We start from the raw sequence: 24893 nt of genomic DNA, 5'->3' as shown, positions 1-24893 counted from the left end.
AAGGGTCTAAATACTCAATTAAATAAGGTATTTCTGTTTTTTTAAATAATTAATACATTTGCAAACATTTCTAAAAACCTGTCTTCACTTTGTCATTATGGGGTATTGTGTGTAGATATATTTTTTTTATCCATTCTAGATTAAGGCAGTGACGTAACAACATATAGAAAAAGTGAAAGGGTCTGAATACTTTCCGAATGCACTGTATATAACATACCATTGGTTTCAAGAATTTTGAATAATCATTTAAATTATAAAAACGATATGTTTTAAATCTGGCATTATTTTGTGTATCAGTGCCATGGAATCGATACATTGAAAATCTCTTCCCAACTATTTTTGAATCTGTATGGCACAGCTGTAAATGTTTTGATTCTTATACTATTTTATTCATCACAATTTTCTTTAACAAATGTTGGTCTTTAATGCAGGGCTGACAGACAAGTTCCTTACTTTCTCCCCCTTCATCTTGCCTCTTTAATTTTTGCGGTATTGCTGCAATTAGTTGGTTGAAATTTTGGATAGAGCAGACATTTACATATATTTTTGTTAGCTGCATGTGTGACATAACTCGAATAGTGCTATTTATGATATAATTTACAAAGATTATACCGTTTAAAAAAATGTTCCTCCAAAAATAATGCTTTTTTATCAATTAGTGTATTTGAGTTTAACCAAAATATTTGTTGTAATATTTGTTCTGTCTTTTCTGGTGGATTAAACTGAAATTGCAACCAACTTTCTTTGGTTTGTTTTGAAAATAGCAATATTTAGGATATTATTTCGTTTTCAAATCATGTGAAAGTGAGAGGTTGTAATCTGAATAAAGGAGAAAAGGCCATTCTTGAACACGGAGTGAGCCATATTTACTAATCTGCTAGTGAACCAGTTCGGATTTAAGTATAGCTTTTGCATGACTGAAGCCTTTAGTGAGAGGTCTAATGCTTTAATATTTAATCATTTCTGCCCTCCGAATTCAGATTAATTATATAAATTGGCCCGTTTAATTTTGTCTGGCTTGCCGTTCCAAATAAAATTGAATATTTTTTGCTCATATAACTGAAAAACAAGTTGTTAGGTGTAGGCAGGGCCATAAGCAAATAGGTTAACTGGGATATGACTCAGGGTGATTTTTCTAAATAGACAGATATTTTCCTTTCCACGGTAGCAAGATCTTATTTATTTTTTGCTAACTTTCTATTAAAATGTATTGTAGTGAGTACATTTCTTTCTTTCGGGATATGAATACAGAGTATGTCCACTTCCCCGTCAGACTATTTTATTGGTAAACGACACGGTAATGTAAAAGTTTCATTTTGTTTTTAGATAATATATGTAATATAGGACACTTTATCAAAAGCCTTTTCAAAGTCAGATATGAATACCAGGCCTGGTTTCCCAGACTTGGCATAGTGTTCTATTGTTTCCAGTATTTACAGTGCATTCGGAAAGTATTCAGAACCCTTCCCCTTTTCCACATTTGGATACGTTACAGCCTTATTCTAAAATGGATTACAGTAAATTGTAGTCACATCAATCTACACACAATACCCCATCATGACAAATGTATAAAAATAATTTTAAAAGGAAATACCTTACTTACATAAGTATTCAGACCCTCTGCATCCATTTTCCATTGATCATCGTTGAGATGTTTCTAAAACTTGTCTGGAATCCACGTGGTAAATTAAATTACTTTGACATGATTTGGAAAGGCACACTCCTGTCTATGTGAGGTCCCACAGTTGACAGTGCATGTCAAAGCAAAAACCAAGCCATGAGGTCAAAGGAATTTTCCGTAGAGCTCTGAGACAGGATTGTGTCGAGGCACAGATCTGGGGAAGGGTACCAAAACATTTCTGCAGCATTGATGGTCCCCAAGAACTCAGTGGCCTCGATCATTCTTACATGGAAGAAGCACTGTATACTATCTCCAATGTATTGTTTATGTTAAAGAAAACTGGATTAATAGGATTATAATGTATAATAATATCTGACAGTACCTTTTTAATTCTATGCGCTATGCATTTTGCTAGAATTTTTGTATCACAACACTGAAGTATAAGGGACCTCCAATTTGTTAAATGGACTGGATCTTTATATTTACCACTTGGGTCCTCTTTCAGTAATAGTGAAATCAGACCTTATTGTTGAGTATCTGATAATCTACAATTTTTATAGGAGTGGTTAAAACATGCTAATAACGGTCCTCCGAGTACAACCAAAAAGGTCTGATATACTACCTTAACTGGTATGTCATCCAGCCCTTTCCTAGACTCAAAGGCTTTAATTGCATCAAGAAGGTCCTCCTTTTTAGTGGTTACTTTATAGTAAATATTGAATAGGGTGGCATTTCACTTACGCTGAGATGGGAGGAGTGGCGATATTTGAGGTGTGTAAATATTTAAGGCAATTACAACAATGTTGACTGCTAACACTCTGAACATATTGAGCAAACACTGGATGTTTTTTTTACTCTTGTTATACTCATTACTGTAGCTTATGCTATTTAATAAACCGTAGTTGGTATCATTCCACAGTGGACTAGGACGAGAATATTCCGTGCCCCCAGCAACTCAAAGACCGTCAATGACCTACACAACTTGAGACAACCGCATGCGGTATTATGGGGGTGCCACAGGGTTAAATTCTCGGGCCGACTCTTTTCTATGTATATATCAATGATGTCGCTCTTGCTGCTGGTGATTCTCTTATCCACCTCTACGCAGGCGACACCATTCTGTATACCTCTGGCCCTTCTTTGGACACTGTGTTAACAAACCTCCAGACGAGCTTCAATGCCATACAACACTCCTTCCGTGGCCTCCAACTGCTCTTAAATGCAAGTAAAGCTAAATGCATGCTCTTCAACCGATTGCTGCCCGCACCCGCCCGCCCATCTAGCATCACTATTCTGGACGGTTCTGACTTAGAGTATGTGGACAACTACAAATACATAGGTGTCTGGTTAGACTGTAAACTCTCCTTCCAGACTCACATTAAGCATCTCCAATTCAAAATTAAATCTAGAATCGGCTTCCTATTTCGCAACAAAGCCTCCTTCACTTATGCTGCTAAACATACCCCCTGACTATCCTACCGATCCTTGACTTCGGCGATGTCATTTACAAAATAGCCTCCAACACTGTACTCAGCAAATTGCATGTTGTCTATCACAGTGCCATCCATTTTGTCACCAAAGCCCCATATACTACCCACCACTGTGACCTGTATGCTCTCGTTGGCTGGCCCTCGCTTCTTTTTTTGTCGCCAAACCCAATGGCTTCAGGTCATCTATAAGTCTTTGCTAGGTAAAGCTCCGCCTTATCTCAGCTCACTGGTCACCATAGCAACGCCCACCAGTAGCACGCGCTCCAGCAGGTATATTTCACTGGTCACTCCCAAAGCCAACTCCTTCTTTAGCCGCCTTTCCTTCCAGCAAAAATAGCTAAAATCACTGAAGCTGGAGACTTATATCTCCCTCAATAACTTTAAGCATCACCTGTCAGAGCAGTTTACCGATCATTGCACCTGTACATAGCCCATCTGTAAATAGCCCACCCAGCTACCTCATCCCCATATTGTTATTTATATTTTTGCTCCTTTGCACCCCAGTATCTCTACTTGCATATCATCTTCTGCACATATATCACTCAAGTGTTAATTGCTAAATTGTAATTATTTTGCCACTATGGCCTATTTATTGCCTTACCTCCCTAATCTTACTACATTTGCACACACTGTATATAGATTTTTCTGTTGTGTTATTGACTTTATGTTTGTTTATCCCATGTGTAACTCTGTGTTGTTTGTGTCGCACTGCTTTGCTTTATCTTGGCCAGGTCGCAGTTGTAAATGAGAACTTGTTAAATAAAGGTGAAATAAAAAAATAAAAAAATGATTAAGCCATGGAACACATTGTTTGACCAGTGAGTGGCCAAGTTCTCGTCACACCTACAAATTGTTTATTAATCTAAACCCTTTCACACCCCCGCCAGCCTATGAGCTCATAATTCCTGATGTGAAAATAACAAAAGTATTTCTGACACACCCAGGACCTATAGCGCTACCACCAGTGATAAGATTTACCATTGCGTTAGGTTTGTTAAAATAGAGCCCTGTGTGTTAGTGAGAGGTGATTTATGTACTGTATACCACTATCTTTTGGGTTAATGACTGAGAGGGCATGTGAACTTCTGTATGTGCACAGTATGTGCCTGATTGTGCATGGTGAGTATGCAAGCAGGAGAGTGCACTCCATGTTTGTGGGTCTCGTTAAAGCAGTGACTTTTTGTGAATGTGTCTGTCTCTGTGTGTCTGTCTGTCATATTTTACCCCAAACAATTATTTCATATCGGTGTTGTATCTGAACTAGTGCGTGGAGGGAAGCGTATGTGTGGAGATGAGACGGGCATATGTGACTCTATCCCTGTCCCCCTCTGAGTCCCACGCTGGGCTAAGTGCTGTTTCCCTCCCTCCCCCTGGGGCCCTGACCAACTGGAGCGCGTCAGAGCTCTGCCGCCTCCTAATCCCCTCTCATCTCATCTCCTCCCCCTTCTCCTTTACCTCTTTTCTGCCTCCTCTCTTCTCCTCTCTGTACCCTCCTCCTCTTTTCATCATACATCCAGATTCAGTTATTGATTTATGCTTTATAATTCATCAAATGCAAAGGATCAAATCAATTTTCCCTTCCCTAACCCTGCCTCTAGCCATTCTCCAATCGAGAAACAAGACTAGCATTTCCTACATATTGAAGCTTTAAAGGTTTGATTGATCGTAATTTATTATGAAACGACACATCACAGCAGTATGTCAGAAAACTCACCCTCTCTCCCCCGCTGCAGGTAGCCTGGCGGGTAGGAGCGTTGGGTCTGTAATCGAAAGGTTATCGAATCGCAGAGCCGACAATGTAAAAATCTGTCATTCTGCCCCTGAGCAAGGCAGTTAACCCACTGTTCCCCAGGCGCCGAAGATGTGGATTTCGATTAAGGCATCCCTCCGCACCTCTCTGATTTAGAGGGGTTGGGTTACATAAGGAATACACATTTCAGTTGAATGCATTCAGTTGTGCAACAGATTAGGTTTCTTTCTCCTCACAGCCCATCATCCCTCAGAGCCCCAGCAGCAGTGTGGTCACACCCACCAGTACCCTGAGCACCCCTTCCAGGAGGGACAGCTGTGCCCTGCAGGACCTTTTCATCCCCCCGCCCCCCGAGGAACCATACACCCCCAGGTAGACACACAAGCTGCCTCACTTTGACATACTGTATGCCTTACTTTAGGGATTACACAGTGTAGTCACTGTTTATACTGTATGCCTTACTTTAGGGATTACACAGTGTAATCACTGTTTATACTGTATGCCTTACTTTAGGGATTACACAGTGTAGTCACTGTTTATACTGTATGCCTTACTTTAGGGATTACACAGTGTAGTCACTGTTTATACTGTAAGTTTTACCAGAGGGATTAAAGTGTAGTCACTGTTTATACTGTATGTTTTACCTGAGGGATTACACAGTGTAGTCACTGTTTATACTGTATGCCTTACCTGAGGGATTACACAGTGTAGTCACTGTTTATACTGTATGTTTTACCTGAGGGATTACACAGTGTAGTCACTGTATAATGTACTTTGATTATGTTTTATGTTATTATCTGCAGTGAAAAAGTGTAGTGGTTTACCTGTGTAATTACTTCACTCTGTGAATTTAGTCAGTTTATTCCCTTTTGTGGGGGGATTTATGTGCCTTGTAGTATATGACTTTGTTGAAGTTTACCAATGCAGTCGATGCTCCATAGGCAAACAGACTCTCTCCATGATCTGTGCTGCAGAGACGACAAGGGAAATCTATCAGGTGACGACGACCTCCAAACTGACATCCCGGTGGCCAAGGGCTCTGAGTCCCCCAACTCCTTCCTGGACCAGGAGTGTCGCCGACGCTTCCCTCTGGTGGAGGAGGATGCTGTTCTGTACTGCTACGAATACGACCAGAACCACGGGCCTCCACCTGTCCGCAGGGACTGCACCCCCACTTATGGTATGACCCAGTCCAAACCGCATATTTGTATGAGGGATGTCAGTCCCCCATATACTGTATGATATGACCCAGTCCAAGCCTGTTTGTTTGTATGTGGGATGTCTATCCCCCATATATGTTACGACCCAGTCCAAGGCTGTGTGTTTGTATGAGAGATGCAGGTGGTGCACTTCCTATAGATTTGATCACTCTTTTGTTGCTGCAAAAAAATTCCTGCAAAGCAGGAAATGCAAACGTGTAGTGTATTTCTGTTTTAAAAATGCTTCTAAAGTTTGTAATCTCCACTTTGAACATTTCAGACTTGATTTGCCCTAACAAAAAATTTATCAACCCCTACAAAAATGCTCATTAATTATAATACACATAATAATTCACATTTCCTGTTGCTGCAGGATTATTTTCCTGTTGTAGCAAAATGAATGATCCTACATCTGTATACAATGCCTGCTGTGTTTGTGATGTTTGTGTCACTGTATTGTTAATATAGGCTGTTTGTAGCTCTTAGATTTTCCTGGGTAGGTCTGTAATGTTGTGTGTTATCTGTGCTGCGTGCTCCAGGCAGGCTTAGGCCCATCTCCATGCCAGTGGAATATAACTGGGTGGGAGACTATGAAGACCCGGCCAAGCTGAAGAGAGAGAGCAGGAGAGGTGAGTGGGAGGCCAGGATGGAGAAAAGGGAGAGATAAAAAGAGAGGGGAGACAGAAAGAGAGAGCTATAGCAGCAGAGGTGAGTGGGTGGATATCTCTCATAATTGGGTTTTCTGCCTCCCCATCTCAGATGTCTTAGCCAAGGGACTAGGAAGCTGAGCAGCCAGGCAGGGCTCAGTGCATAATAGATATGATGCTGAATTAGCTATCCTCCTCTCTATCTGTCCCTCTTTTCCGGTCTCTTCTTTCTGTGTATCTTTGTTAGTCCCTCCTACTCTCTTTCTCTTTCAATCTCACCCATTTCTCTCAGTGACTCTCTGCCTCTCTCTCTCTCTCTTTGCTTTTGGGTCTTGAAGGTATGTTGTTGCCTTAGCAACTGTAACCAGGCTCTTCCCAAGATTTGCTTGGTTTGATTGGTTGCTGCCAGGCCTGGTGGCAACCAGAGTAGGAATAGAGCGAATGGCCTTGGTTCAGTCTGAGAGGCAGCCACTGTGATGTTGTGTTTTTATTCCCAATGGCAATTCAGTTTATTCCCCCTGGGCTTTTCAGCATCATTTAGGGTGCTATATTTATCCGTATATTTGGCAAGAGGCAGTATCTTGACGTATTGCCTAAAGGCAACATTTCTTTAAATTTTTTGGGGAAGATGTCTTGCAAATATCAGAATAATGACAATCATTTGGAAATAGCTCTGTTGGTTCAGTACAATAATGGGGTTAGAGTGAAGCCTAGGCATTTGTCTGAATGACAAAACCGAGTAAAGCCTCAGAGCCCTAAAGCCGAATGCCTGGACACACCACAGGATTACACAAAACATCAATTACACTTCCCAATGACATGGCTCCCAAAACTAGCCTATAAGAGTCAGATGGAGGATGTTCATCAGAGGTCTCGCTGTAGCCTCAAGGCCGTAATGACATGACTAAGTCCACAAGTCACACAACTGTCCCTTTTCATCCAAGCAATCATTACACAATCTCTAGAATTGGCTTTTGGCTTGTTTTTCGCTGTTGTTTAAAGTTTGTAGTAACAAAGTGACAGCACAATGAATATTCAGTAGGTAGAAATGATGTACACATAGTAGGCCGATATAATCAAATGGCGTTAGACAAAGTGATCTAATTGCTGGCCTTCCCTGCTCTCGTAGAGAACTCCCTGCTGTGCTATGTGAATCAGAGTGAGGACAAGGCCATGCCAGAGGAGTACCTGACAGGGCGCAGCAGGAAGAAGAGTGACAAGGGCAGCCCCGCCCACTACGCCCTCCTCCCAGCCCTCCAGATGGAAGTCTCCACGTCTGGCTCTGACTCCGCCTCCCTCTACCATGTAAGTGTTTTTTTGTTGTGATTATGATTAGATATATAGAGGTCTGAGCACAGTGGAGACAGATTAATGTGGTTTGATATCTCTCATTTTCCTGTGTGTTATTTTGTAGATGTTTGAACGATCCTCGCTGCGCTCAAGGTCTAGGAAGAAAAGTAAAGGTGAGTTATTCAAAACCTACAGTCCACAATGCATGTACAGTTTCAAATATACACTACATACATACATGTCATCTGATGCAGACCATCCAATACAGTTGTTTCATTGATACTCCTCTCTCCTTCCTACAGCTGGTGACTCTTTGTCCTCCATCAGTAAGAGGCGTATCTCATGTAAAGACCTGGGGCGGGGGGACTGTGAGGGCTGGCTGTGGAAAAAGAAGGATGCTAAAAGCTACTTCTCCCAGAAGTGGAAGAAATACTGGTTCATCCTGAAAGATACCTGCCTATACTGGTACATGAATGAGGAGGTGAGTGTGTGGGTGATACTGACCAACTTGCTAATTTGTTGTACTGTGACTCCCTCTCTGCATCCTCTCTTGATTATCCTGTGAAGATGTTAACCATTCCTCTATATTTTTTGTAACTCAGAAAAGTAATGTTTGTCAGACAGTGTATGATATTATGTTTTTTCCTCCCTCAGGATGAAAAGGCAGAGGGCTTTGTTAGTCTCCCAGAATTCAAGATTGATCGTGCGTCTGAGTGCCGTAGGAAGTAGTGAGTACATGCATTTGTGTTTGTATACAATAAATTCATATGTGAGTCTTGTAGTCTGTTTGTCTGTGTGAACCTTGGCATGTGTTTGTTTGAATCTATTGAGAATGTAGTGTGTGAGTCTTTAAATACAATATATGTTCAGTACATGCAACCTGTGTTTGTGCCCCAGAATACTTACAGGTAGTGCTGAGCGATTAACCAACATTTCATTTTTTGTTGTTATTTAACAACTAATTGACCGACGTCGGTTCAATTACTGGTATTCCATGTAGTTTGTTTTTTTGTGAGCCCAGCGTGACGTTTCTCTAGAGAAATCTTTCAAGACAGAAATCAAGTCAAGAACTATGTGGAACGCTGGGCTAAAGGGAGTTGTAGTTCGCAAATATTCAACCTAGTTTAGCTCAGAAACGTGGTAATTAACTATAATCCTATAATCCATTGCGCCAGTTTTTTCTTTTTTGGACAGAGATGGATCAGAGTGGAAGAGGCGAAGCGAGAGGTTTTACTCTCGCCAAAATCTGTCCAAAATAAGCCCAATGCGTTTCTATGGGCTTATTTTGGATTTAAACATGTCGCCTGTCTTCCTGCCTTTGGGACAACGACTCCCATAGATAGGACTGAGACAATAGCATCTCGCCATTATATACAGATCTCTGGATGGATACACTTTTACGCAGGGGCACAACTTTCACTGGGGACGGGGGGCGGCATGTCCCTCCACATTCTGAAATTGCATTTTTGTTCCCCCCCAGTTTTATATTTGGAATGTGATACAAAATGAGGCAACGGTGTGCTTTAGGATAGAGCCAGCGCAGGACACACTGGACCGTGGAGGTGCACCGGAGGTCTTGAACGCAGAGCTGGCACAAGTCGTCCTGGCTGGATACCCCCCGTAGCCCGGCAAGTGCGGGGAATTGGAACAGGCAGCACTGGGCTGTGCTGGCGAACCAGGGACACCGTGCGTAGAGCTGGCGCAGGATAACCTGGGCCGAAGAGACGCACCGGAGGCCAGGAGCACTGAGCTGGCACAATCTGTCCTGACTGAATGCCCACTCTAGCACGGCCACTGCGGGGAGTTTGCACAGAGCGCACCGGGCTGTGGATGTGCACTGAAGGCATGGTGCGCAGAACCAGATAGCTGACTCTGCCAATCTCCCCGTGTGCCTTCCCCCAAAAATATGTTTTGGGGCTGCCTCTCCTTCTTGCCTCGTTGTTCCAACTCCTCGTAATGCCTCGAACAACTCCTCGTAATGCTTCCGTTCCGCTTTTGCTGCTTCTATCTCCTCCTTCGGACGGCGATACTCCCCGGCCTACGTCCAGGGTCCTTTTCCGTCCAGGATCTCCTCCAATGTCCACTCGCCCTTTTGACCACGCTGCTTGGTCCTTCTTTGGTGGGTAGTTCTGTCACGTCTGTCGTCGGAAGGAGTCCACCAAAGCGCAGCGTGAAAAGTGTTCATGATTTGTTTTATTATCAAAAAACACTCAAACAAAGTAACAAAACGAAAGCGAACAGTTCTGTCAGGTAACAGAGACTATACAGAAAATAACTACCCACAAACACAGGTGGGAAAAAGGCTGCCTAAGTATGATTCCCAATCAGAGACAATGATAGAACCACACTCGGCCAAAACAAAGAAATAGACAACATAGAATGCCCAAACCAAATCACACCCTGACCTAACCAAATAGAGAAATAAAACAGCTCTCTAAGGTCAGGGCGTGACAGTTGCTGAATGAGTGAGTGACGTGGAGGGCCGGAGGGGTGTGTGCGTGTGTGTGTGTGTGTTGACAGAGCATTACATTTATTGGCTGTGTCACGTGAGCGAGAGGAGAGAGAGCAGCACGCTTGCACATTGTGACAACTTTTTCCCAGTTGTAGGTAGGCTATTTAGATTGTCAGTATGGAGACACCTATTTCTAACCCTTTTTTCCATAAAACATATTATTACACTAGAACTAATGCACATCAAGAAATAATGGAGAAAAAGTACTGGGAAATGACTTTAGGCACACTAGAGCGCATTACATACATTCGCTCAGAGGTGGTTTAAACTGCATTCTAATGTTGACTGCTTAAATAAAACAGTATCAAGCGAAGTGCTTTATGCATGCTCAGTTCTTGGGTCTCAGGGGCTGCCCGAGTGGAGATTTGAAATGCAAGTTATGGAACTCCCTCACATGATTGTTTTTATGGAGAAAAGTCCTCAATGAAACTGACATTAGGCTAATGTGGAGAATTATACATTTGCCTATGTTGGCCATCAAGTAGCCTATTAATGTATATACCATTGTAGGCTACCATTTAATAAAATAAACATGTTGAAATGACGATATCACTGGCGTTATTGCAAATCACTTGTGTAGCCTACCTGGAGCTGGCAAACCAATTTAATAAATAGCCTATGACTTCAGTTTATTGTTGTTGTAGACTTGTGTTATTATGAATGCATTAGATTGACGGTAACAGTAGTCAGATTAGGCCAGGGGTGCACGTTTCACTGGGGACATGTCCCCCCACATTCTGAAATAGCATTTTTGTCCCCCCTGTTTTATAATTAGAATGTGATACAAAACTGGGCAACGGTGTGCTTTAGGACCATGCGGATGCCTCCGAACGGTCGGGTATCCTGTTTGGAGTGTTTACCTGACTGGATAAAAAATTATATATATGATTATGTCCCCCTCACTTCTTAAACCACTAGAAGGATATCTTCAACCACCAACTTACCATCCTGAGACAAGGTCGAGTATAGCCCACAAAGATCTCCGCCACGGCACAACCCAAGAGGGGGCGCCAACCCAGACAGGAAGATCACGTCAGTGACTCAACCCACTCAAGTGATGCATCCCTCCTAGGGACGAGCACCAGTAAGCTAGTGACTCAGCCCCTGTAATAGGGTTGGAGGCAGAGAATCCCAGTGGAGAGAGGGGAACCGGCCAGGCAGAGACAGCAAGGGCGGTTTGTTGCTCCAGAGCCTTTCCGTTCACCTTTACACTCCTGGGCCAGAGTACACTCAATCATATGACCCACTGAAGAGATGAGTCTTCAGTAAAGACTTAAAGGTTGAGACCGAGTCTGCTTCTCTCACATGGGTAGGCAGAACATTCCATAAAAATGGAGCTCTATAGGAGAAAGCCCTGCCTCCAGCTGTTTGCTTAGAAATTCTAGGGACAATTAGGAGGCCTGCGTCTTGTGACCGTAGCGTACGTGTAGGTATGTATGGCAGGACCAAATCGGAAAGATAGGTAGGAGCAAGCCCATGTAATGCTTTGTAGGTTATCAGTAAAACCTTGAAATCAGCCCTTGCCTTAACAGGAAGCCAGTGTAGGGAAGCTAGCACTGGAATAATATGAAGAGTGATGAAGAAGAGTGATGAAGTACTGCATCAGATGACCTGGCCTCCACAATCACGCGACCTCAACCCAGTTGAGATGGTTTGGGATGAGTTGGACCTCAGAGTGAAGGAAAAGCACTCAACAAGTGCCCAGCATATGTGGGAACTCCTTCAAGACTGTTGGAAAAGCATTCCAGGTGAAGCTGGTTGAGAGAATGCCAAGAGTGTGCAAAGCTGTCTTCAAGGCAAAAAATATTTTGATTTGTTTAACACTTTCTTTTACTACATGATTTCATATGTGTTATTTCATGGTTTTGATGTCTTCACTATTATTCTACAATGTATAAAATAGTAAATATAAAGCAAACCCTTTGAATGAGTAGGTGTGTCCAGACTTTTGACTGTTTCTGTACATATTCTCGTGACTTGACTTTAATATTAATCTGAAGGCGGTTATTCATCAAATTAACTAATTATCTTTAATTGTTACCCAATTAAATTAATCATGTAACAATTAGCTGATTAGGATCTGGGGCAACACGAGAGTGCTATCAACTAGTTTTTATTTTTTTATTTAACCTTTATTTTCTTACCATCTCCCGAATTAAACTCTAAAAGGTATTTACCTATCACATCTATAAACAGTTAACTTATTAATCATAACCTCGTATCATATCATCATTCTGAACAGTCGTAACCTCATTGCATCTGCAAAAACCTGAGCCTTACTTGTGATCCACTACAACACAAATGTATTTATTTATTAGCTACTTAAATAGGACACAGGATAAACATACACACTCTGCACCGGTTATTGACTGGAGACGTAATACACTGAAAACCAGTCTCTAGCGGAATGACAACAACATTGTTAAAGCTTGTTAAAGAAGAGGGGGAGAGAGAGAGGGACAGAGGCACTTAAAATTTGGTACATTCAGAAACTACTCTCACCTATAGTAACCAAATACTTTGCACACGAACAGCCGCCCACTTTGAGCAAGAAATCATGAATGTATTTACGTGAAATCCCGGGGATCTCTCGGTAAACAGGGCAGCCTTGGAAAGGGCGTTGGTCCTTTTCGCAGCATGTTTGTAAGGCTCCGATTGTCCGAAATGGTTCCAACAAGTCTTCTACTGTTGTCCTTCTTTGTAGTTGTTCGGTATCCGGTGACTTGTCGTGTAGTCCTGAACAGAACTACAGAATTGACTTTCCTTCCTTTCACTCTGGAAGAGGCTTCTTTGAAGATAGGCTAGCCAGCTGTATTGATGGTTTGAGCAGAGTAACAGGATGATCCTACTTAAATTCGCTTTCAAAAATACTTTACTTAGAACAGCTAATCACCCGTACCAATGATTGTCTGGGAGGTGAGTTTATCGTCTCCACCTCGTGTTGAGTTTCAAAGTTCAAACCACTTTAAATGCGCAGCTGCAGCTTCATTCTTTTTTGGTCCAATGTGAGTTTTTTTAAACCCATAATTTATACCTTTTGCTGGAAAGGGGTGGTTCCGGCAGGCTGGCATGCTCCCTGACCTCACTCCAGGGCGGTGACTGCTCCCTGTGCAAAGTTCATGGAAAACAATTATCTCTTATAGCTTCTCAAATCACACCCCTCACAAGACTAAAACACTTTCATAATTTTTCATGTTACATGCACAACGCATAGTATAGAAACTATAGTATGGAAACTAAAATAATTTATATTTGAAAGAAACCCACATTTTGCTTCTTATGTCATTACAAGATACAATGATATTCCTTCTTAATTGGCTCGAAAACATTATGGAAAAAGGCTTTATTGTATATAGAAAAATGAGGCTAGTTTTCAGGTCTTTTGGGTGGGTTTAGAGTGGTCATTGGGCTTGAAATTTCTTGCTTGACCTGGCAACCCTGGGTTAGATAAACACAGACCACATGAGAGAGAAATGTTCACAACACAACGACGAGAGGGACAGAGACAGTTTGTGAAAGTATATCTTATCTACGTTGAAGAACTAGTAAAATTATTTTGTCAGACAGTTCTGCAGCATAGGCTACTTAGGCTGAATAGCTAAATAGGATAACTAAAGACAGTAAATTATGGGGAACACACAGGTAAAGCTAGGTTTGGCTGCTAGTGCCTGAGCAGAGATGAGATGACTTGAAGAAATGAAAAATAATAAAGTCATCAAATAAAACAAAGTAATACACATAACTGAAATATTTTATTATTTCATAGTAATTTCCTGTTTTTCTATTGATTTTATTTATTTATTTTACCTTTATTTACAGTGCATTGCGAAAGTATTCGGCCCCCTTGAACTTTGCGACCTTTTGCCACATTTCAGGCTTCAAACATAAAGATATAAAACTGTATTTTTTTGTGAAGAATCAACAACAAGTGGGACACAATCATGAAGGGGAACGATATTTATTGGATATTTCAAACTTTTTTAACAAATCAAAAACTGAAAAATTGGGCGTGCAAAATTATTCAGCCCCTTTACTTTCAGTGCAGCAAACTCTCTCCAGAAGTTCAGTGAGGATCTCTGAATAATCCAATGTTGACCTAAATGACTAATGATGATAAATACAATCCACCTGTGTGTAATCAAGTCTACGTATAAATGCACCTGCACTGTGATAGTCTCAGAGGTCCGTTAAAAGCGCAGAGAGCATCATGAAGAACAAGGAACACACCAGGCAGGTCCGAGATACTGTTGTGAAGAAGTTTAAAGCCGGATTTGGATACAAAAAGATTTCCCAAGCTTTCGACATCCCAAGGAGCACTGTGCAAGCGATAATATTGAAATGGAAGGAGTATCAGACCACTGCAAATCTACCAAGACCTGGCCGTCCCTCTTTCAGCTCATACAAGGAGAAGACTGATCAGAGATGCAGCCAAGAGGCCCATGATCACTCTGGATGAACTGCAGAGATCTACAGCTGAGGTGGGAGACTCTGTCCATAGGACAACAATCAGTCGTATATTGCACAAATCTGGCCTTTATGGAAGAGTGGCAAGAAGAAAGCCATTTCTTAAAGATATCCATTAAAGGTGTCGTTTAAAGTTTGCCACAAGCCACCTGGGAGACACACCAAACATGTGGAAGAAGGAGCTCTGGTCAGATGAAACCAAAATTGAACTTTTTGGCAACAATGCAAGACGTTATGTTTGGCGTAAAAGCAACACAGCTCATCACCCTGAACACACCATCCCCACTGTCAAACATGGTGGTGGCAGCATCATGGTTTGGGCCTGCTTTTCTTCAGCAGGGACAGGGAAGATGGTTAAAATTGATGGGAAGATGGATGGAGCCAAATACAGGACCATTCTGGAAGAAAACCTGATGGAGTCTGCAAAAGACCTGAGACTGGGACGGAGATTTGTCTTCCAACAAGACAATGATCCAAAACATATAGCAAAATCTACAATGGAATGGTTCAAAAATAAACATATCCAGGTGTTAGAATGGCCAAGTCAAAGTCCAGACCTGAATCCAATCGAGAATCTGTGGAAAGAACATGAAAACTGCTGTTCACATATGCTCTCCATCCAACCTCACTGAGCTCGAGCTGTTTTGCAAGGAGGAATGGGAAAAAATGTCAGTCTCTCGATGTGCAAAACTGATAGAGACATACCCCAAGCGACTTACAGCTGTAATCGCAGCAAAAGGTGGCGCTACAAAGTATTAACTTAAGGGGGCTGAATAATTTTGCACGCCCAATTTTTCAGTTTTTGATTTGTTAAAAAAGTTTGAAATATCCAATAAATGTCGTTCCACTTCATGATTGTGTCCCACTTGTTGTTGATTCTTCACAAAAAAATACAGTTTTAAATCTTTATGTTTGAAGCCTGAAATGTGGCAAAAGGTCTCAAAGTTCAAGGGGGCCGAATACTTTCGCAATGCACTGTAACTAGGCAAGTCAGTTAATTAAGAACAAATTCTTATTTTCAATGACGGCCTAGGAACAGTGGCAGAATGACAGATTTGTACCTTGTCAGCTCGGGGGTTTGAATGTCTACCCAATGTAGACGTGACAGAGACAATGGAATGTTTAAAATGTTTTGGCAATTGAATGCCCACTATTTTTCGCTTTGGAATGTCCATTAAAAAGCTGTATTTCATAATGTATTAAAAAATTAGCGAAACCAAAAAACGTAATTATTTTTGTTATAATCAAACCCGAAACCGAACCTAACCGACCTCAAAAAGCACTAACCGCTCAGCACTATTTACTTTATGGTATAATCTGTCCTTGACCGCATGTTTCTGTGTTCCAGTGCTTTCAAGGCCTGCCATCCAAAGATCAAGAGTTTCTACTTTGCAGCAGACAATGCAGATGACATGAACAGGTGAGAGTCACTGTCAGACATAATTACTGTAGCTAACACGGAGGGGGAGGCAGGCAGAGACAAGGAGGTGAGAAAAACTGAACGGTTTTGACAAATAGGGCTAGGCAGATGACCAGGTGAGCTGATGTGTGATGCAAAAACAGCAGGAGATAACAGAATGGTGTGTGAGATTTGGAATGGGGTCATTGATGTTGTTCCCTCACAGGTGGCTGAGTCGTCTGACCATGGCAGTGGCAGGTTACTCGGAGCAGGAGAGGATCCGACAGGACCAGGGTGAGAATACGTCAATACACATTAACTTCTTATGGCTGCCATCCCCTTAACGGGATAATTTTCATCAACAACCGCTGAATTGCATATTCAAATAATATTACTAAAAATATTTATATTCATGAAATCACAAGTGTAATATAGCAAAACACAGCTTAGCCTTTTGTTAATCCACCTGTCATGTCAGATTTTGAAAATATGCTTTACAGCGAAAGCAATCCAAGCGGTTGTGTAAGTTTATCGATCGCTCGACAAAACATTATGAACACCTAGCATCAAGTAGCTTGGTCACGAAAATCAGAAAAGCAATCAAATTAATCGTTTACCTTTGATGACCTTTGGATGTTTTCACTCACGAGACTCACGAGAGTTACACAATAAATGTTCCTTTAGTTCCATAAAGATAATTTTTATATCCAAAATACCTCTGTTTGTTTGGCGCGTTATGTTCAGAAATCCACAGGAAAGAGCAGTCACGACAACGCAGACAAATTGCAAATAGTATCCGTAATGTCCACAGAAACATGTCAAACGTTTTTTATAATCCTCAGGTTGTTTTTAAAAATATATAATTGATAATATATCAACCGCAACTCTCTTTTTCAGTAGGAGAGGGAAAGGCAATGGCTACCCAAACTCTGTTGCGCATTCAAAACGCTACTGGCACCCGGCCATACAATGACGCGATGTTATCTTTCTCGCTCATTTTTCAAAATAAAGCCTGAAACTATGCCTAAAGACTGTTGACACCTTGAGGAAGCGATAGGAAAGGGAATATGGTTTATATCCCTTTAAATTGAGCAAAGGCAGGCTAAGGAACATGGAGTTTTCAAAATAGAAGCCACTTCCTGGTTTGATTTTCCTCATGGTTTCGCCTGCAATATCAGTTCTGTTATACTCACAGACAATATTTTGACAGTTTTGGAAACTTTAGTGTTTTCTATCCAATACTAATAACAATATGCATATATTAGCAACTGAGACTGAGGAGCAGGCCGTTTAGTTTGGCAAACTTATTCATCCAAGCTACTCAATACGGCCCCCCAGCCATAAGAAGTTAATATAGTTGACAATAATAGAGGCTAAGAGCTGCTTCATTTGCCCTAGGTCTACTTTAGAAAATCCCCCCACATTGTCTCTTTCTCTTGTCCTCTTCTCTGCTTCATCCTTGTCATCATGACCAGACTACTGGAGTGAAAGTGACCATGAGGACATGGAGATGCCTTCAACCATGCCCAAACAGGACAGCCCTCCTCCCCCCTATGATACCTACCCCAGGCCCCCCTCGGTAAGTCACTCTTTCTGTGAAAAGCTACTCTGTGCATAGTTTTAATCTGGACTCTTCCCTCTTTTCTAATCCTCCTGTTATTTACATTATTGTTACAATGCCATTATATACCTCTCTAGCTGAGTCTCTTCCCTTTACAAAAAATATTCCTTGATTACAAATTACGTCATAAAGGAAAACGTCCCTAGCAAGCGGAACAGATATGACAGCTGGTTACACAAAAGAAAAGGGTCTGGGATTGAGTGAAAGAGCGGGAAGACTGTAGGAACAAAGGGCGAAGCTGTGCTATTGTAAATACAGTATCTTATGCATTCTAAATTACTGCCCATTTGGAAAAGGAAAATGCAATAAATATTTACTCTGAGCTGCGCTTCGGTAGGTTGGTGGTAGATGGAAGGCCGTGTTGCCCAACCGAGTCCTTTGAAGAAAGGTGGTAAATTGAATACATTATAGTAACGTCATTGTGTGGTAGACGGGATACTCTGTCTGTTCTTTCCTAGCCCGCGTTTGCAGCTGCTGTTGCTAACTCAATGGCTAGGAGGTATCACTTCTGTAGAGAATAAGAGTTCAAAGTTCATACCATTCGCAACCAAAGCTCACGCTGAGGTTTGCTTAATTCTGTAGTTGACATGTTAGTCCTTTTAATGCAGAGGCTGCAGACCTCACCTCCTTGGAACAGGAGGTTACATTTTCGTCAAGGCTTTATATAGTGGAGCGAGAAGGGTGTGTTTGAAACGTTTTATAACCCATGTCCCTTCATTTTATATTCAAACATTTAAATTGAACAACAATTCCATGTGAATCCGATAACTCTGATGTGTAGACTTTCCACTGTAGAGTTTATGTCATCCTATCATCGATGAGAATGTCTCAGATGACAACGGAACTGACATCATATTCATTAAGTACCACCGCATATGTTCAATTGGTCGGATTACCAGAATATAGTTAATTTCCTTCTGATGTTCCCAGAATCTCTATGTTAACCATGTCACATCAGTAGGGTAGAGAGAGGGAAAAGGGGGGAAGAGGTATTTATGACTGTCATAAACCTACCCCCAGGTCAACGTCATGACACAATGCTATGCCATGACACCTCTCTGTCTGTAGGTGTCCCAGATGAGTCCATACCTGGAGCCCAAACACGGCCGCCTTTCCTCCTCTGAGACCTTCCAGTCACGCTCTTCTCATGAGGAGTTCCACCCCGAGCCACAGGAGGGCAGCAGCAGCGGAGGCGGCATCTCGCCTGGCCAGAAGTCCTCCAGCCAACGGCGTTCGTGGCAGGACCTAATTGAGACGCCCTTGGGCAGCACGGGGCTCCACTACCTGCAGACACTGCCCCTGCCCCTGGAAGAGGCCCTGCTATGTTCCCCTGGAGGAGGAGGTCTGTCTGTGGAGTACCGCCGCCAGTCAACCCTCCCTGCCCAGCGCAGCCTGCTGCAGGAGCACTATGGCCCACTGCCTCTGCAACTCAGCTCCAGTGTCCGTGTAGAGGCTGTGGGGAAACAACGTAGCTTCACCCTGCCCCGAGACAGTGGGCTCCATGCCATTCTCTCAGCTTCGGCCAGCGCCTCTGACCACAGGGACCAGCACCACTACCAGCTGGCCAGAGACACAGGTGAGACATTACTAAGGCATGACTGAGACACAGGACAAAGACGTGACAGCCATGACACCATGAGATAGAGAGACATGGCACCATGAGACAGAGAAGAAAGAGAAGTGACAACGACCTTAACCTCTCTCTCCCTGTTACATTCTAGGATAACTTGATGTGTAAAAATTGTTTTATATACTTACATGGAAATTAGTACTTATAGGGTTATAACCTGGTATCCAATGGTAAATGATGTTGCTAATTATAGGCATTGTTCAGACACAGTCTGTGTCACAGACATTGCTGATTGTCTGAGATTTAGACCAGCCCCATCCCCCATCCCTACAGATCTCCAGGACACTATTCTAAAGTGAGGGGAAATCTTAATGTCCTAATTGACACTAATTCATCCTGGCAGCCCGGGCTCCTCCTCAATGTCTTCCATACATGCACACACACACACACACACACACACACACACACACACACACACACACACACACACACACACACACACACACACAGCCATGATAGAGACATCGCTGTGCCCCACCTCAGTGTTTGGGGAGGTGGGGCGAGGGAGAATCCTTTCAGCCCAAGTTAACATTGAATTTTGAAGAGGACAAAGAAACATGCCCAAGGGGCCTTTTTTCCTGTCCTAATTTCTCTGCCACTCTATCACTCACTGTCTCTACTACTCCCTCTATAGACTCTAACACAAAAACACGCAGCAAATACTGCATGATACACTTAAAGAGGCACAGCCCCACAGCTTCACAACTGACCCCCAAAACTCACGTATTGCTGACCCCCAAAACACGTATTGCAAATGCACAGCATAGTATGAGAACCACCAGACACAAAACCTTTGGTTAAGTTTGAGTCAACATACACTACATTGTCAAAAGTATGTGGACACCTGCCAGTTGAACATCTCATTCCAGAATCATGGGCACTAATATGGACTTTGTCCTCCCTTTTCTGCTACAACAGCCTCTATTTTTCTGGGAAGGCATTCAACTTGATGTTGGAACATTGCTGTGGGGACTTGCTTCCATTCAGACACAAGAGCATTAATGAGGTCAGGCACTGATGTTGGGTGATTAGGTCTGGCTCCCAGTCAGCGTTCCAGTTCATCCCAAAGGTGTTTGATGGGGTGAGGTCAGGGCTCTGTTCAGGCCAGTCAAGTTTTTCCACACTGATCTCGACAAAGTATTTCTGTGTGGACCTCGCTTTGTCGCTTTGTGCCACAAAGTTGGAAGCACAGAATAGTCTAGAATGTAATTTCATGCTGTAGTGTTAAGATTTCCCTTCACTGGAACTAAGGGGCCTAGCCCGAATCATGAAAAAACAGCCCCAGACCATTATTCCTCATCCACCAAACTTTACAGCTGTCACTATGCACCAAACCCAGATTTGTTCGTTGGACTGCCAGATTGTGAAGCGTGATTCATCACTCCAAAGAACTCGTTTTAACTGCTCCAGAGTCCAATGGCGGCGAGCTTTACACCACTCCAGCTGACGCTTGGCATTGCACATGGTGATCTTAGGCTTGTGTGCAGCTGCTCGGTCATGAAAACCCATTCCATGAAGCTCCCGACGAACAGTTATTTTGCTGACGTTGCTTCCAGAGGCAGTTTGGAACTCGGTAGTGAGTGTTGCAAACGAGGACAGATGATTTTTACGCGCTACGTGCTTCAGCACTCGGCGGTCCCGTTCTGTGATCTTGTGTGGTCTACCACTTTGTAGGTTGAGCCGTTGTTGCTTATAGACGTTTCTACTTCACAATAACAGCACTTACACTTGACAATCTGACTTGTTGGACATGTGGCATCCTATGATGTTGCCATGTTGAAAGTCACTGAGCTCTTCAGTACGTGCCATTCTACTACCAATGTTTGTCTACGGAGATTGCATGGCTGTGTGCTCAATTTTATACACCTGTCATTAACGGGTGTGGCAGAAATAGCCGAATCCACTCATTTGAAGGGGAGCCAGATAAGATAAGAGCTATGTGGCAATAGCACCATAAGAGGGCAGTATATGTAAAGGATAGCATGGGACATTCCACTGTAGCAGCTTACTGTGTGTGTTCTGCCTGCCTATGAGGAAATGCAGTATTGTTCTGAACTTCCAGGAGTGAGAGATCTTGATGCACATGCATATTGCTGTTTTTGTTGTTGAATGTGGTGCCAGCCGGTGAATGCCATGTATTGTGACTCTGCTTTTCCTCAGGCCGTGAGAGAGAGGGCAGTCCCCAGGCGGACTCTCTGGGGGACCTGTACCGGGCCCTGGAGAGGGCCAACCTGTCCTCCATGGGAGACCACCGGCCCTCCGCCCGCCTTGAGTACAAACGCTCCTTTGTCCGCCGCGTCAACGACCCACTGCTCAGCGAAAAGCTGCACCGTCTCCGCATCCTACAGAGTGCGCTCAAGGTATGATCCCCTCTCTCTCTCTTTTTCTCTCCCCATCTCCCTCTCTCTCTCTCTACTGCACCTGCTGTGTGGAATGCTCGGCCAACTGACATTTAATCTTGAGGTGCTAACCTGTTGCACCCTCTATAACCACTGTGATTATTATTTGACCTTGCTGGTCATCTATGAACATTTGAAAATCTTTTTGAAGAACGATCTGACCTTAATTGCATGTATCCTTATAATCTCCAGCCTGCACAGCCAGAAGAGGACTGACCACCCCTTAGAGCCTGGTTCCTCTCTAGGTTTCTTCCTAGGTTCCTAGTTTTCCTAACCACCGTGCTTCTACATCTGCAAAGCTTGCTCTTTGGGGTTTTAGGCTGGGCTTCTGTATAAGCACTTTGTGACATCTACTGATGTAAAAAGGGCTTTATAAAATACATTTGATTGATAGATGACAGGACCTATATAATATAGTGTGTACAGTGTGTGTACTGTTTATGTACTGTATACAGTGTATCACATCTTAAATCATACTCTTCTTTCCCCCTGACAGAATGTCCCTCTTCAGGACTCTGACCCGTCGTTGGGTTTTTTAGGATAGCCTGTATGGAACGGACCATGGACACAGCAGCACCATCATAGTCACCCAATTCATCCTGCCAAGGGACGTGACCTTACTGCCCTACCCCAGACATGCCCACATCCCTGGAAGACAGTCACAACAACCAGGATTAACCCCTCTCTACCTCTCTCTTTCACTCAATCTCACTCTCTCTCTGCAGGCCCACATCTACCTCTAAGGACCTTCCCTCATGCAAAATAGTTTGTTCAGTGATCAAAATAACCATAACATATTCAATAGTTGCATCGTGCAATGCATGTTCACGCTATTTACAGTAATTAAACTCTAGTTCAATAATAGTCTTCTTCTCATTGACATTGTTAAAGGAAAGTTATAACATAAATTGCACTGGAGAATATAGTGAGGCCAGGATTGAATCAGATTAGCTTTAACCCACGGTATTCAACAAATGCGTAGCTTAATATTGCCTTTGTTTAGGCGATGTCGGAGGTGTATCTGCGTTGGAGCTGTTAAGTCGGTGAGCGGCTGCGCTTTTGTGGTCGTTGTCACGAAAACCACGCCGTCCTTATGTCCCACCCGCGTTAGAAGTTCAGAAGGAGAAAGTGTAGGTTATATAGAAATAATGACACTCAAATTGAAAATCATTAAACGAAATAATAATGATTTATATCAGCCTAATCGAGGTATAGATTATATCACACAATCCAGTGTTCAAACTTGTAACACGGCTGCATGGGATTTCTACTCATGTAACTCAGTGCATCTAATGGCAATGTCCACGAATGCAGTTACACCTCCGACACCGGCTAAATAAAAGCAATATTAAGCTATGAGTTTGTCTGTTAGCGCTGATCTGATTGAAACATGGCCTGAGTTTTATGGTATTTTTTGCACAGTTCAATGCTGTTTTGCATGAGGATGTTGCCCTGTGTGTCTTTATTTCCATCTCCCCTCCACCTGTTTCAGCAGCTCTTGGACACATATTAATCTCACTCTGGGTTTCTGTCCACTCTATCTCTTTCACTCTCTCAGAACATTGTCTGTGAAGGACAGTATTGTTTGACTTACTAAGAGTAAGCTTCTAGAAGGCACATAAGACTTCCACAGCCTTTTCTGGTTTGATGATATTGGATATGTCCCCTCATCTGAAAGACTGCATTAGTGGAGCGCCCTTTAACTCACTGCTCACCTGCATGGCCATGTTAGAACCTTCTGCTTCTGTACTGTACTGTCTGTTCTGAAGACTATGCCAGGGTTGTGTACAGTAACACTACAATGAATCTTGATCTTAAACGAACTATAATAAGCAATTGTATTTTTGATGTCTACAATGTTTATGTTATGCATGTGTGAATGGTAAATGAGTATGTATGTCTGTGTGTTAGGAGAGTGTACAGTATGTTAATCATATATATTTATTTCATAAACTGGATATCGCACAACTGGTAGGTCAGAACAAAATCTAAGGAGATATAATTTCAACTTCAGTGTTGTGCCTCAGCGATTTCTGAAAGTATTACCACTCCAAAACTGGGTGAACATAAATAGTTGATGGCTGCAGGGCGTAATCTCTCCCTTATAATAAACAGAAACTGGTGCACAGAGACAGAAAGACAGGTGAGGACTGGCAATAATAAACCAGTATTGTAAATTGTGAAGCATTTAATCAGAAACACGTGTCTATTTTTGTATGCATGCTACCTATCCAAATGTTTGTAAATGGTTTTGTATTCCGAGGTGTGTGATCTGAGGACTGCTGGTGTGAACCCATCAGGAGGACTGCTGGTGTGAACCCATCATTCACTCTGTGTTTCTAAGAGCTATTTTACATTTGAAGTAAAAGCAACAGGAGAAAGTGTTTGTTTTTGAAGTGTTCTCTGCAGAAAGGTAAATAACTGTATTTATAAACTGTTCGTTGTTTGAGCATGCTTTGTATAACTTAAACAGAATATCATGCCATTTGAAATCTATGGAAGTCGCACATGTTTGGCGTATCGTGGCTAATTTACTTTTTTATTCAATAATAAACGATGGCTTGTCCATCTCCTGAACTCTCCCTGAATGGTGAATCCTCCATTTCAAGTATTTTCTTAGGTGCTCTACTCCTGATGAGGGGAACACAGATTGTACAAGATAAAACTATTTTCCTCTGAAAGGTTCTCCCTCAATGTTGGATTTTTCCTTATACTGTATCAGCAGTAAGCATTAATAAGTACTTCTGACTTGGTAACCCTCATGTTGATACACTATTGAAAAGAACAGAACATTCCCTATAAATCCATCTCTGAACATGGCTGTCAGCCTATCAGGAGGTTGATGAAGAAGCAGCTCAGATTTACAGAGGA

The 24893-nt window shown here is 42.4% G+C and overlaps 1 protein-coding gene across 3 annotated transcripts in view; it reads left to right on the top strand.

The window, feature by feature from the left end:
• LOC139418331 (connector enhancer of kinase suppressor of ras 2-like) overlaps positions 1 to 24604 on the top strand; it is a 50829-nt gene extending 26225 nt beyond the window's left edge. Inside the window, exons 10-22 of one of the 3 annotated variants that reach the window (XM_071167703.1) lie at positions 5100 to 5233; positions 5836 to 6041; positions 6600 to 6689; positions 7837 to 8012; positions 8122 to 8170; positions 8300 to 8478; positions 8652 to 8725; positions 16322 to 16393; positions 16599 to 16666; positions 17848 to 17951; positions 19062 to 19569; positions 21784 to 21983; positions 22519 to 24604. In XM_071167703.1, coding sequence (XP_071023804.1) covers positions 5100 to 5233; positions 5836 to 6041; positions 6600 to 6689; positions 7837 to 8012; positions 8122 to 8170; positions 8300 to 8478; positions 8652 to 8725; positions 16322 to 16393; positions 16599 to 16666; positions 17848 to 17951; positions 19062 to 19569; positions 21784 to 21983; positions 22519 to 22566 — 1908 coding nt within the window. In that variant the 3' untranslated portion in view covers positions 22567 to 24604. Of the gene's footprint in view, positions 1 to 5099; positions 5234 to 5802; positions 6042 to 6599; positions 6690 to 7836; positions 8013 to 8121; positions 8171 to 8299; positions 8479 to 8651; positions 8726 to 16321; positions 16394 to 16598; positions 16667 to 17847; positions 17952 to 19061; positions 19570 to 21783; positions 21984 to 22518 lie in introns of all 3 variants that reach the window. The other 2 variants (XM_071167704.1, XM_071167702.1) reach the window with 2 other exon arrangements.
• Positions 24605 to 24893: the final 289 nt, after the last annotated feature.

The sequence above is a fragment of the Oncorhynchus clarkii genome, chromosome 10, assembly GCF_045791955.1.
Source record: "Oncorhynchus clarkii lewisi isolate Uvic-CL-2024 chromosome 10, UVic_Ocla_1.0, whole genome shotgun sequence".
Lineage (NCBI taxonomy): Eukaryota > Metazoa > Chordata > Actinopteri > Salmoniformes > Salmonidae > Oncorhynchus > Oncorhynchus clarkii.
The sequence above is the reverse complement of the archived record's forward strand: the minus strand, read 5'-3'. Positions and strand labels throughout refer to the sequence as shown.